Source organism: Scylla paramamosain, chromosome 31, assembly GCF_035594125.1.
Source record: "Scylla paramamosain isolate STU-SP2022 chromosome 31, ASM3559412v1, whole genome shotgun sequence".
Classification (NCBI taxonomy): Eukaryota; Metazoa; Arthropoda; class Malacostraca; order Decapoda; family Portunidae; genus Scylla; species Scylla paramamosain.
Window position 1 is genome coordinate 18,471,500 of NC_087181.1, and position 13,940 is coordinate 18,485,439.

At 41.4% G+C, this 13,940-nt stretch overlaps 1 protein-coding gene across 1 annotated transcript in view; it reads left to right on the top strand.

Moving 5' to 3' along the window:
• LOC135088782 (neuronal acetylcholine receptor subunit alpha-10-like) overlaps nt 1-13,940 on the top strand; it is a 139,255-nt gene that overhangs the window by 91,321 nt on the left and 33,994 nt on the right. Inside the window, 3 exon segments of the mRNA XM_063983806.1 lie at nt 223-368; nt 8,916-9,070; nt 11,377-11,560. Of these exon segments, the coding sequence (XP_063839876.1) occupies nt 223-368; nt 8,916-9,070; nt 11,377-11,560 (485 nt within the window).

Sequence of the window (13,940 nt, forward strand, 5' to 3'; positions counted from 1 at the left end):
ACACAGACACGTATATACACACAATTCATATCACTACCATTTCTCTTCCTACCCGTACTAATATTACCACCACCACCACCACCACCACCACCACCACCATCACTACACATAGGCACTGTCACGTATAACCCAAATTTTTTTCCAGCTACCCTTATTGTCCTATGTTCTTATGCAGTACTACCACAACCACTACCACTACAACTACAACCCTCTCTCCCGCAGTGGTGGCGGCAGCGGGGGACGAGCAGGAGTACAGACTGACTCGGTACCTCATGGCAAACTATGATCCCTCAGTCAGGCCCGCCAGGAACTCCTCCCAGGCGCTCTCCGTGGTGTTCGGCGTGTCCCTGCACAGCATCATTGACGTGGTAGGTGCTCTCAGGGAACACAAAGGAGGAGCAAAGGGTAGCGGGGAGTCAGAGGAAGGAACACAAAGGAGGAGCAAAGGGTAGCGGGGAGTCAGAGGAAGGAACACAAAAGACGAGCATGGAGTCACAGGAAGGAACACAAAGAAGGAACAAAGGATAGCGGGGAGTCAGAGGAAAACAAAGGAAGAGCAAAGGGTAACAGGGAGTCAGAGGAACACAACACAAAAGACGAGCAGAGTCACAGGAACACAAAAGACGAGTAGTCAGAGGAACGAACACAAAGGAGGAGCAAAGGGTAGCAGGGAGTCAGAGGAAGGAACACAAAAGACGAGCAGGGAGTCACAGGAAGGAACACAAAAAAGGAACAAACAGTAAAAAAACGCATTTACGTGGTAGGTCATCTCAACACTAACGCAAGCGAGGTAACGAAGACGGTAGCGACTTGAGACACGAAAGGAACACAAAGGAAGAACAAGTAGTAAATCGCAGATATGCAGGAACGCAGAAACAAACAGTAAATTGAACAAACACCAGAAGCAACACAAAAAAAACAGACAATAACACACACAAAGGAACAAAAAAGAAAAACAAACAGGAATACAAACAAGAATGAACACAAGAACAGAACAGTAAAGTGAACACGAAGGAACAGAAAGGAAGAGCATGCCGTTGAAAACAAACACACACACACACACACACACACACACACACACACACACACAGAAGGTTACAGTACCGTGTCTCTAACGTTCAATGCTCTACAACTCTTCCTCCTCCTCCTCCTCCTCCTCTTCCTCCTCCTCCTCCTCTTAGTACTCCTCCTGCTCCTTGACTTGACGTAGGGGTTAAATTGGAAACGACGCAATATCCCCTTCAGATAACTCAGGTATTGATAATCCAGCACAAGGGAACACCAAGGAAGAACAAGAGACAGACCTACTGACCTGTGTGAGGGTGTGATAACCTACACTAACCCGAGATAAATTTAAGAACCAAGAATTCCTACACGGGTGAGACAAAGCAAGCGAGAGAAGCGAAGGAAGCGTGGAGAAGTATTGCATTCGCTCCACGGTAAAGAGGAAGAGGAAGAGGAAGGAGAGGAGGAAGAGTCGGTGAAAGATGCTTGTTTCTCGAGGTTACTGTAAGAGGAAGAGGAAAGAGGGACACGCAGAGAGAGGAAGAGGGAAAGAGGAAGGAGAATGAGTGAACGATGTTTGCTCTGGGAAGTTTAAGAGAGGAAAGACAGAGGAAGAGGAAAGAGGAAAAGGAAAAGGGGGTTAGGATAGGTGAAAGACGTTTGTTTCTGAAAGAGGAAGTAGAAGAAAAGTAGGAGGAGGAGGAGGAGGAGGAGGAGGAGGAGGAGGAGGAGGGGAAAGATTGAGAGAGAACAAAGAAGAGGAAAACAAGAAGAGCAAAGAAAGGAAGAGCATGAAAAGAAAAAGAAAAGAAAAAGGGGAAGTAAAAAGAAACCACAAAGAAAAAGCAAGAATGAATGAGAAAAGAGAATGAAAGAATAAACAACTAAAAAGAAATACTAATAATAATAATAATAATAATAATAATAATAATAATAATAATAATAATAATAATAAGAAGAAGAAGAAGAAGAAGAACACCCCCCATTAATTTAACACTAAAACCCGCTTTTCGTTTTCTTTCTCTTCTCCGCAGCGTGCTTCCCCACTCGTCCATTTTCTGTTGAAGCGTGAAAGGAAAATGAGAAAGAAAACGTGCTTTGGTAAAAAGTAGCAGCAAAAGACATGAATATTCCAATAGATGACGTTTCTGAAGGCGATTGTCAATGAATAAGTAAGAGAGAGAGAGAGAGAGAGAGAGAGAGAGAGAGAGAGAGAGAGAGAGAGAGAGAGAGAGAGAGAGAGAGAGAGAGTGCAAATATAACATAAACGTAGATCAATGTATCCTCTCTCTCTCTCTCTCTCTCTCTCTCTCTCTCTCTCTCTCTCTCTCTCTCTCTCTCTCTCTCTCTCTCTCTCTCTCTCTCTCTCTCTCTCTCTCTCTAATATATCTTTATGCACTACATTTCGCAGCCATTAACCATCCTCTCTCTCTCTCTCTCTCTCTCTCTCTCTCTCTCTCTCTCTCTCTCTCTCTCTCTCTCTCTCTCTCTCTCTCTCTCTCTCTCTCTCTCTCACTTATACATTAAACAGAGGATGAGGAAGAAGAAGAAGAAGAGCATGAGGAGGAAGAAGATCAAGAGTAGGTGGAACAGAAGAGGTGGCGGAGTGGCTCGTGGTTCAAGGCTCCACTCATTACCTGTACTCTCTGGGTTCGAATCCTCCTATCCTTTCTAAACAGAATACCTTATGCTTCTCTGTTCCTCTGAGATTCCAGCCCTCCCAGGAGAAAACGTGGCTGGAATAAGTGGGAACGGGAATTAAGGGGAACAGAAATATCTAGGAATGGGAATACATACATTTAGAGTACATAGGAACGAGACAGGAATACATAGAGATAAATATACATTGATAAAGCAGAGGACGATAGGAATACAAGGAAACAGGAATAAGTAAGAACAGAAATACAAGGAAATAGGGATGGAAGGGAACAGGAATATAGGAATAAATAGGAATGAGATTGCATAGAAAGAACATACATGAAAATAGGAATAAAAGTTACGAGAATAGGAATAATACATGGGAACGAGAATAAATAGGAATGGGAATACAAAGAAATACGAATACATGAAAATAAAAATACATAGGAATATATAGAACAGGAATATACAGAAACAGGAAACCCAGCAGCTACTCTGGCTGTAAAATGTTGTAGTTTCTGGACATTGTGCAGCCAAGTTTCGTTAGTTGAGCTCCGTATAACATTACTGTAATTTATTAAACTTAAAACCAGAGCTTGAGCAATTATTCAAGTCGATTTATTAAATTTTTTGTTTATTCTATTAATGAACACTGATGTACTTGTTGTTTTCTTTGTTCGTTTACTGATATGTACATCAGAGAGCATATATCTGTCAATGTAGCCGAGTATACAGAATTGGCTTCTTTTAAAGTTTTTAGGGTGAGGATAATTGTATCAACATTTACAGGACGAGGTCAACAAAGATTACTGGCTCCTAAAAAGTACACTGAAATTATTTAAGTGTTGTACATTTTCACCTTGGAAGAATTCTTGAGTTTTTTTTTTTTTCCTATATATATTATTTTCCGAGATTTGCAAAAAGGAAAATTAAATTCATCGGCTTTACTAATTGTGTTTCCCAAATTATAGCCATTAGATTTATGTTTGTAATTAGGAACAATATCCCTAATGATTTTCCAGGTCTTAGAGGCATTACCTTCCGTGTCTTGCTACTGCTGATGATAGTGTTCACCTTCACCCTGTATATATTGTTCTTGTATAGCTTCCTTGTGTCTATCAAATTAAAGTTTTATGCGAAAATCCTTTAAGGCCCAGAGCTTGCCATTGATAGAGAGAGAGAGAGAGAGAGAGAGAGAGAGAGAGAGAGAGAGAGAGAGAGAGAGAGAGAGAGAGAGAGAGAGAGAGAGAGAGAGAGAGAGAGAGAGAGAGAGAGAGAGAGAGAGAAAGGGACAGATTTGTGAGGTGATGCCTTTACATTTACGGCCCGTGACGTGAATACTGAAGGAACCATTAAAAAGACTCTGACGGAGGAGGAGGAGGAGGAGGAGGAGGAGGAGGAGGAGGAAGGGCGAAGAACAACAGCACACTCGCTTAAAGCATCTAGTTCTCTCACCTCCTCTTCCTCCTCCTCTTCTTCCTCCTCCTCCTCCTCCTCCTAGCTCTAAATCCTTCGGGAGGAGGTTTGCGAGGAACAGATCACTTTTAATGGTTTGGAGGAGGAGGAGGAGGAGGAGGAGGAGGAGGAGGAGGAGGAGGAGGAGGAGGAGGAGTGATAGAAATATACGTGCAAAATATATATAAATGCCACTTCACCACTAACGAAGAAGAAGAAAAAGAAAAAGAAGAAGAAGAAACAAAAAGAACTAAAGATAGGATAAAAATATAATAAAATAAATAAGAGACAATAAAGAAGGAACGAAAGACAAAACGATAAGAAAAAGAACGAAAAAAAAAACAGAAAACAAAAAGGAATAAAGAGGAGATGGAAGAAAGCAAATTTTAAGCTTAAGAGGAAAAAGAATAAGAAGAAAAATACAGAAGAATGAGGAGCAAGACGCTAAACGTGATAAAGGAGGGAAAGAAGAGGAAGGGTTAGAGAGAGAGAGAGAGAGAGAGAGAGAGAGAGAGAGAGAGAGAGAGAGAGAGAGAGAGAGAGAGAGAGAGAGAGAGAGAGAGACGAAAGAGGTGTAAAAGGATAAAAGGAAGAAGGAGAAGAGGAGATTGATGAAGGAAGAAGCGAAGAAGAGAATAACAAAAGACGGTAGAAGAAAAGGTTATAAAAACAAGGAATAATTGAAGGATGGAAGCAAGGAAGGAAAAAAAGGAAAGAATGAAAAAATGAAAGATAGTTAACTGGAGATTAAGAGAAAAGAAGAAAATGAAGAAAATACGAAGACGAAAGGAAAGAGGAAAGACAAAGAAAGGAAGGAAGGAAGGAAGGAAGAAAAGGAAGGAATGAAAGGAAGAAAAGGAAGGACAGAGAGAGAGAGAGAGAGAGAGAGAGAGAGAGAGAGAGAGAGAGAGAGAGAGAGAGAGAGAGAAGCAGAGAGACAGAATCAGAGACAAATAAAAACAGAAAGACAGACAAACACAAACAGAAAGAGAAACACTTTAAAAGGAAGAAAGATTAAGAGGAAACAAGCTAAGAGAAAGGAAGGAAAGAAGGAAGGAAGGAAGGAAGGAAGGAAGGAGCAACAGATGTCAGACTTAGCGAGAGAAACACAAGAAGGTTTACACTCCAGAAAGCAATCCATCAAACAGGAGGGAGGTGCTCTTCTCTGAGTAGCTGGCCATTAGCTGAAGGAGGAGGAGCAGGAGGAGGAGGAGGAGGAGGAGAAGGAGGAGGAGGAAGGAAACCCAGAATGATGACAAGGGAAACTGAACATGCAGAATTTACGACGAAGGGGGGAAAAAAATAACATACTTGAGTGATTAACTGCGAGAGTCTTTAGGGGAGGAGGAGGAGGAGGAGGAGGAAACAGAGGATGAGGATGGGTAGAAAAAAAAAACTGATGATGAGGAGAGGGAGAAGGAATCAGAAGAAGAAGAAGAAGAAGAAGAAGATAGAAGAAGATAAAGATAAAAATAAGATAAAAATAAAGATAAAGATAAAATAAAATAAGAAGATAAAGAAGATAAGAAGATAAAGATAAAATAAGATAAAAAAGAAAAAAGAAAGATAGAAAGATGGAAAGATGGAAAGATACACACACACACACACACACACACACACACACACACACACACACACACACACACACACACACAGAGAAAGAGAGAGAGAGAGAGAGAGAGAGAGAGAGAGAGAGAGAGAGAGAGAGAGAGAGAGAGAGAGAGAGAGAGAGAGAGAGAGAGAGAACAAAAAAAGAATAACGAAAGAAATACAAAAACACTGACGAAGAATACAAAGAGCATGATAAAAGAAGCAAATGAGAAATTAAAGATAAAAGGAGAAAGAGAGAAAAGAAAAAGAAAAAAGAACACAGCAAGAACGAACGAAAGGAGAAAAGGAATGCAGAGATGAAAAACCCAAAATAGAAACGAAGACGAAAGTAAAGACGAAATATGAAATCTGAAGGAGGAGGAGGAGGAGGAGGAGGAGGAGGAGGAGGAGGAGGAGGAGGAGGAGGAGGAGGAGGAGGAGGAGGAGGAGGAAGAAGAGGAGGAGGAGGTGGAAGTGGACGAGGAGGAGAACAGGAGTAGAGATGAGAGACGGATGAGTATAAGGAGGACAAAGACGAGAAGGAGGAGGAGGAGGAGGAGGAGGAGGAGGAGGAGGAGTAAAGGGTCGTCTTCCTTCAAGTCCTTTCCAAGTCCCATAAAAGGAGTCCAAATTATGACACTGTTTACAAGATGGCGCCGCGAACAAAACTCTGCAACCCATCATGCCGAGAGAGAGAGAGAGAGAGAGAGAGAGAGAGAGAGAGAGAGAGAGAGAGAGAGAGAGAGAGAGAGAGAGAGAGAGAGAGAGAGAGAGAGAGAGAGAGAGAGAGACTAAAGACAAACCGGCAGATAGATAGATGGATAGATGTATATAGATAGATAGATAGATAGATAGATAGATAGATAGACAGATAGAGACAGACATAGATAGACAGACAGATAGACAGACAGATCGATAGACAAACAAACAGACAGACAAGACAAACACACAAAGAGGTCGGGAGAGCAAGACAAATAAACAGAAAACCTTACACAGACAGACAGACAGACAGACAGACAGACAGACAGACAGACAAAAAGATGGAGAAATGACAGGAACGGAAAGAAAGAATATGACAAAAGACACAACAATACTGACAAGAAAGATGAATACACGGAACGCTTACCTCTCTCTCTCTCTCTCTCTCTCTCTCTCTCTCTCTCTCTCTCTCTCTCTCTCTCTCTCTCTCTCTCTCTCTCTCTCTCTCTCTCTCTCTCTTAGTCATTAACATCAATAGCATCATTAGCCACAAAAAAATAAATAAATAAATAACAAACGTATTATCACCAACATACCCTACTCAACAACAACAACAACAACAACAGCAACAACAACAACAACAACAACAACACCAACTGTCATAACAAAAGGAATAAAAGTCACATTCTTCGTCAACCAAAAAGTTTCACCCTCTGACAGAACGAGCTAGAAGTAGTAGTAGTAGTAGTAGTAGTAGTAGTAGTAGTAGTAGTAGTAGTAGTAGTAGTAGTAGTAGTAGTAGTAGTAGTAGTAGTAGTAGTAGTAGTAAATAACTTAGCAACATTATAATACCGTGCATGAAAGAAACATCATTATTTACAACTCGTGATAAAAATTAGGCAAAAAAAACTCCTAATTCAAGCCCCGTTATAAAAAAGAACAAATCATAAAAGTTTAGCAGATTAGGAAAGAAGGACACCGCCAAGTACAAGCCTAGTGTGTTTTCCTCCTCTTCCTCTTCCTCCTCCTCCTTCCCTCCTCGTTATATTCTTCCACTTCCTTAAAATTTCACTACTTTCTCAGCTTTTTTTTTTTTTTCCTGTTAACTTTCTACATGGTCATTTAGTCCTCCTCCTCCTCCTCCTCCTCTTTATGCTCGTTTTTCTCTCGTCTCTACTCTTCTTCTCCTCCTCCTCGTTATATTCTTCCACTTCCTTGAAATTTCGCTATTTTCTTAACTTTCTATCTTCTTTTTATCCTATTTATGCCCTCCTCCTCCTCCTCCTCCTTCGCCTCCTTCCTCTCCTCCTCTTTTTTTCCTTCTCCTCTTCATTCCTTATTTTTTCCTGCTCTTTTTCTCCTCTTTCGTATTTTCGTTGCACTTGTCCCTTGCGCATTTTTTTTCTCCTCTTACTTCTCTTCCCTCCTCCTCTTCTGCCTCCCCCTAATCCTCCTTCTTCTAATCCACTTCACCATCTTTTTCTCTCTGGCTGTCGTTCTTGTCCTCGCCCTCTTTCTCGTCCTCGTCCTCCTCTCTCTCTTCTTTCCCCTAATCCTCCTTCTCCTAATCCCTGTTCTTTTAATCCACTTTGCTATTTTCTCTTTCTCCTCCTCCCTCTTCCTGCTCCTCCTGCTCCTGCTGTATTATCTCTTTTGCAGGTAGTTAGAGATGGTTCCCGAATATAGTAGTAGTAGTGGTAGTAGTAGTAGTAGTAGTAGTAGTAGTAGTAGTAGTAGTAGTAGTAGTAGTAGTAGTAGTAGTCATGTCATGTAGGTTTGGTTAAGTAATGTTAGGTTAGGTTAGGTTAGGTTAGGTTACTGTCCTGTTATCTTAAAACCTGAACCATTCGTAGTATTGAATGGTTTGATAAGCTAAATAATCCACACCTAATACTTGAATTCCAATAAAAAGTAAAAAGAACAGATATATTAAAGAGAAATTGTATGATGTGGTATAATAACTGACGGACCTCGGCCAACGCCTAAACGTTCCTCCGAGGATAAAATGAGTGTCCTTTAAGAGGGAAGTCCAGGGAGGTTTGTGCGTTGCCGTGGCTGCAAGTAAATGAGCCATACGTCTGACAGTAAAAATAGGGTTGAGCGCGCACTTGGTCACTTGAAACTAACTGCCACTAAAACCTACTTCACCATCAATAATAATAATAATAATAATAATAATAATAATAATAATAATAATAATAATAAAGATATAAAAACTCGCAATCAGACACCGGGCGGCCGCAACAAAGCATCACACACTCATACACTCATCATTCACACTCTTAAGTCACTTCGGCCCACGCTGAGAAAGAGATATACTAATAACAACAACAACAACAACAACAACAACAACAACAACAACAACAACAAACAACAACAACAACAACAACAACAACAACAACAACAACATGTACCCTATGTAACCATACGTAACCTAATGTAACCCTCCCCAAGAAGGACAAGAAAAACCAGATCTTACTACCACAACCACCACCACCACTACTACGTGATCCTCTGTCTCCCTCTAGGATGAGAAGAACCAGATCCTCACCACGAACTGCTGGCTGACGCAGGTGTGGAGTGACGCGCACCTCACCTGGAATGCCTCGGACTTCGGCGGCATCCAGGTGATCCGCGTGCCCTTCCAGCGAGTGTGGAAGCCCGACATCATCCTTTACAACAAGTGAGAGGCGTGTGTGTGTGTGTGTGTGTGTGTGTGTGTGTGTAGGGAAGGTTAGGTGAGTGTGTTTTGTCCAAGATGGTGAGGACTGTGTGTGTGTGTGTGTGTGTGTGTGTGTGTGTGTGTGTGTGTGTGTGTGTGTGTGTGTGTGTGTGTGTGTGTGTGTGTGTGTGTGTGTGTGTGTGTGTGTGTGTGTGTGTGTGAAAGAGAAGTAATTAAATGATGAAGTGAAGTGATATAAAGTGATGTGAAGTGACTGAAGTGAAATGGTGAAGTGGAATGATTAAACGAAACAAATTAATAAAGAAATGAAGTGAAGGGGTGCAGAGGAGTGAAGTGAATTAAATAAAGTGACGTGAAGTGATGAAGTGAGACGATAAAGTGGAGTAGTAATCTGAATTAAAAAGAAAGTGAAGCATTGAAGTGAAGTGACTGATGCATGGTTAGTTAATTCTGAGGTGGAAGTGAGAACAGTTCATTTCAGCCAACTTCCTTCTACCACAGCCCATATTTTGACCACCACCACCACCACAACCACAACCATTCTCTCCTCCATTTACATCTCTTCCTTTTCCTCCTTCCTCTCCACCTTTACCTATCATTTTCTTTTTTTATCCATAAACTACCACCACCACAACCACAATTACTACACTAACAACTGGCCCTAGCACCATAATTCTCTCTTTTAGGCTCTCCTCCTCCTCCTCCTCCTCCTCCTCCTCCTCCTCCTCCTCCTTCTTCTTCAGAAAGTCTATTACGTCTCCACTCGAATGGGTTCAAGTCGACGAAAGAAGCAGAAACTCTTCGTCAGTGGGTCTCTCAGAACGACAAATAAATGGCGAACGTTCTGCCTCGTCTATCTGTCTCTTCTTCCTCCTCCTCCTCCTCCTCCTCCTCCTCCTCCTCTTCCTCCTCTCTTTCAGCAAGCCAAGTTACTTTTCGTTTCCTTTCTATTCGTTTTCGTTTTTTAATACTTTTCTTGTTCCTATTTTTTCATTCCTATTCTTATCCTCTTTCTCGTGCTGTACCTCCACCTACTTTCCATCTGTTCGTTTTTCCTCTCTTCCTTTTTATATTTTCATGTCCTTTTATTCCTCCTTTCACTTCTTGTCCTCTCTCTCATGCATCTCCCTAATCACATCTCACAAAGTGTCTGTTTCCATCACATCACCACCACCACCAACACATCTACTCCAGTATCTCAGCCTGTTTTCAGAAACGTTTCGCTCTCTCACTACAATTAATTTCAAAGGCCACATACATAAGCCGCCAGCAGGGGCCGTATTCACGAAGCGGTCCTAACGATTCTTAGCTATAAAAAAACGTGTCTTAGCTAGGGCAAACTGGCGCATTCGTGTCATGAACTGCGCCCGTTTGTTTTAAATCCGCGTGGGTTTCTAACACGAGTCCACCCTGTCCTAGTGGTTCGTAAGACGTTCACCACAGCCAAGACGGCCGCCCCACAACATCTGGTCAGGAGTTATTTATTCAGGACGTACTGAATGAACTTATTGACGTGAAACTCATCAGAAGATATTGTTGAGGCAGTGCAGGTATTCTATGTTACTGATCTAATGAGGGAAGCCTAACAGAGTGACACAGAAAGGAGAAATCCACTTACCCCCGAAATTAAGGTGATCATAACACTTGGATAACTTGCTGCTGGGAAAAGCTGGTGAGAAAATGCAGTCGTGCAGTGGTGATGGCCTTGGGGATCGTCGAGAGCCCTCCTTCCCACCAAACCGTTTCAGCATCGTGTTTGAAATGAGGCGTTCCTAAGGGACCACATTTACCGTATTTCGAAGACTGAATTTCTATCTTACCCACTGTTTCTCTTATTTCAATACATAAAAACGAAAGAAATATTTTAAAGACGCTATAAATTAGTAGTAAACGCCAGTTTTTGCTTCGTCTTTTAGTATTTAAAATCATGTAAACCTTAGGCTACATGTATCAGACCGTTATGATGACGGTTTCGCTCACCATAACGTACGGTATACGACTTATGATAGATGTTCTAAGTTATGATACGCGTCATGTCATAAATTTATGAACTTTATTTTTATTGATAATATCGAAATACTGTTAATCTATCACTAAAATAATAAAAAGTAGTGAAGTAATGAAGAAGTGAAGGTTCGTTTCACCTGTTAATAATAAGTAAATATTCTAATCTGTCCCTCGAATCATAGAATTACCATTAAAAACACGTATAGCATCAACTAGACCCTTTAGAAAGTAGTGGAAGTGCGGCGCAGCAGTGTTTCAGAGTACATTCCCTCATCTTGCCACCTCGTCTCTCCCCCCAGCGCGGATGCCCAGTACTCAGCCGCCACCATCAACACTAACGTGATCGTCACCTCGAGCGGGGAAGTGACGTGGCTCTCACACGGCATCTACAGATCGTCTTGTGATATGAATGTCGAGTTTTTCCCCTTCGACGTGCAGTCTTGTAAGATGATGTGGGCGTCCTGGACCTACGACGGGTACCAGGTGAGTCTTTGTCTTTTTTTATGTACTGGCTCTAGACAAAAGGGGAAATAAAAGGGCTAAATGTAAGAAAAGGGGTAAAAAGATCTATTGGTGCCAGTCCCTTAAGTGATTAGTCTGAGGTATATAATCATGTGTCTTGAAGCCTTGAAGCTGTTATCTGTAATGTGTGTTTGTTTGTGTGTATGAGTTGGTGTACTTACATAGTGTTTTAATCAGTGTATTTTTTCTTCAGTATTTGTTGTGTTGATGTTTTGTATTGATGCAACGTCTCTGGGGCTGTTCTTAATTTACTTAATCATTTATTCATTTGTTTATAAGTATACGAGTATGTTCAGTGCAGGAGCGGTGCTGAAGTGTGTTGCGGAGTGTTGCAGTCAGTGTGTTTGGGGTTATTTTTCTCACTCACATTTTAATTTTTCATTTTAGCGAGTCACTGCCTTGTGTTGCTCTGTTGCTCTATTATTTCCCTGCCTGTTCCTCTCTCTGAATGCGACTTAAACTCTCTATGTATGCACGTATGCAGGTATGTGTATGCATGTATGTAAGTATATTTATGCATGTATGCCTGTTTTTATGTACGAGTATGTAGGCATGTGTGTGTGTGTGTGTGTGTGTGTGTGTGTGTGTGTGTGTGTGTGTGTGTGTGTGTGTGTGTGTGTGTGTGTGTGTGTGTGTGTGTGTGTTTATAATTCGTGTGCATATATGTATGTAATATGCCCTGTTTGCCATTCTTGTCCTCCTCCTCCTCCTCCTCCTCCTCCTCTGTTCCCAACAAGGAGGAGGAGGAAGGCGGGGAAGGGTGGGAGGAGTTAGGGAAGAAGGAGAGGATGGAGTGTGTGCAGGAGGAAGGAAGGAAGGAAGTAACGAAGGAAAGAAGGAAGGAAGGAAGGAAGGAAGGAAGGAAGGAAGCAATGAAGGAAGGAAGGAAGGAAGGAAGGAAATAGATCTAAAAAGGTAGGAAGAATGAAGAGAAAAAGACAAACAAGAAGAAAAAAAGGGGGAAAAAAGGAAGAACATGACGAATGAAAGAAATAGGAGAACAATGGTGACAAGGGTGAAGATGGTAGTAGTAGTAGTAGTAGTAGTAGTAGTAGTAGTAGTAGTAGTAGTAGTAGTAGTAGTAGTAGTAGTAGTAGTAGTAGTAGTAGTAGTGGTGGTGGGGAGGAGCCTTCGCCTTACTATCTGTATCTCTTACTTTAGATTAGATAGTACAGATTATCACGTATTTGCAAGGGTTAACAAATGGTGTACTTAAATTTGCTCTTCTTTTGTGTTCTTTTGGCCAATATTCTTCAAGCAATGTTCTCTCATTCAAAGGCCACAGATGATTAGGTAAGTTCTCATGAAATTGTTTTTTCACGGTGTTTTTCTTACTGTTGATACAGAATCTTGGTTAAGTTATCCCTATATACATTAAAAGCATCCTTTAAAATCAAAATAACTTACTAGACTAAATATTAAGACACAATGTGAAGAAACGTTTGGGAAGACGTCTGCGTTCCTGTGGTGGTAGTAGTAGTAGTAGTAGTAGTAGTAGTAGTAGTAGTAGTAGTAGTAGTAGTAGTAGTAGTAAGGGGAGTAATGATGGTGTTAGTAGTTAATGCTGCAGAAACGTTTGCAGTGCTAGTGGCGGTGGTGGTGGTGGTGGTGGTGGTGACAAGCATTCAGTGGACGGCTAATACATCAAGCCAATAAGACTTTAAGGGTCATTTCCCCTTTCATTACCGGTCTGTTAAGGTCACTACGCCTCACATCCGGACCCTGACCCCCCCCCCCTTCTCCCTCTCCTCCCCAATCCCCCCAAACACTAGCCCCTTTCACTCCAGACCGACACGTAATCAAATTCTGGCAGATCTGGAATGTGGGAATGGGAACGGAAGCAAGGAATGAAGGAGCAGAATGTTGCGTGAAAGGGATTCTGAATGTGGCAATTCGGGAATGTGGTCTGGACTGGGAATGCAGGAACAGATCTACTACTGCATGTTGGAATACTGGAATGGATTCTTATTTTGTGCCTGAAATGCTGAAATCTACATCTTGTTCAGGAATATTGGAATGAGTCTGCATTATATTCCTGGAATCCTGGAATGGGTCAGCATCTTGTTCCTGGAATGCATGTTATGAGTAGGTTTAGGATAACTATGCATTTCTTTTCGTGCATATAAGTATATACAGATGCTTATTTCAACCTTTTTTTTTTTTTTTTGAGGGATAAGTACATAATAATAGTTAACCTTGTTTTTACGGCAAATTCATGAAAAAAGTGGCCATTAATGAATATCACACCTGTTATAGTGTTCAAAGTATTAATTTATTCGTGAATCTCTTAAAAATCGTAAGGATCGTAGACAGTGACGTGTTTACGGCTCTCCAGAGAATG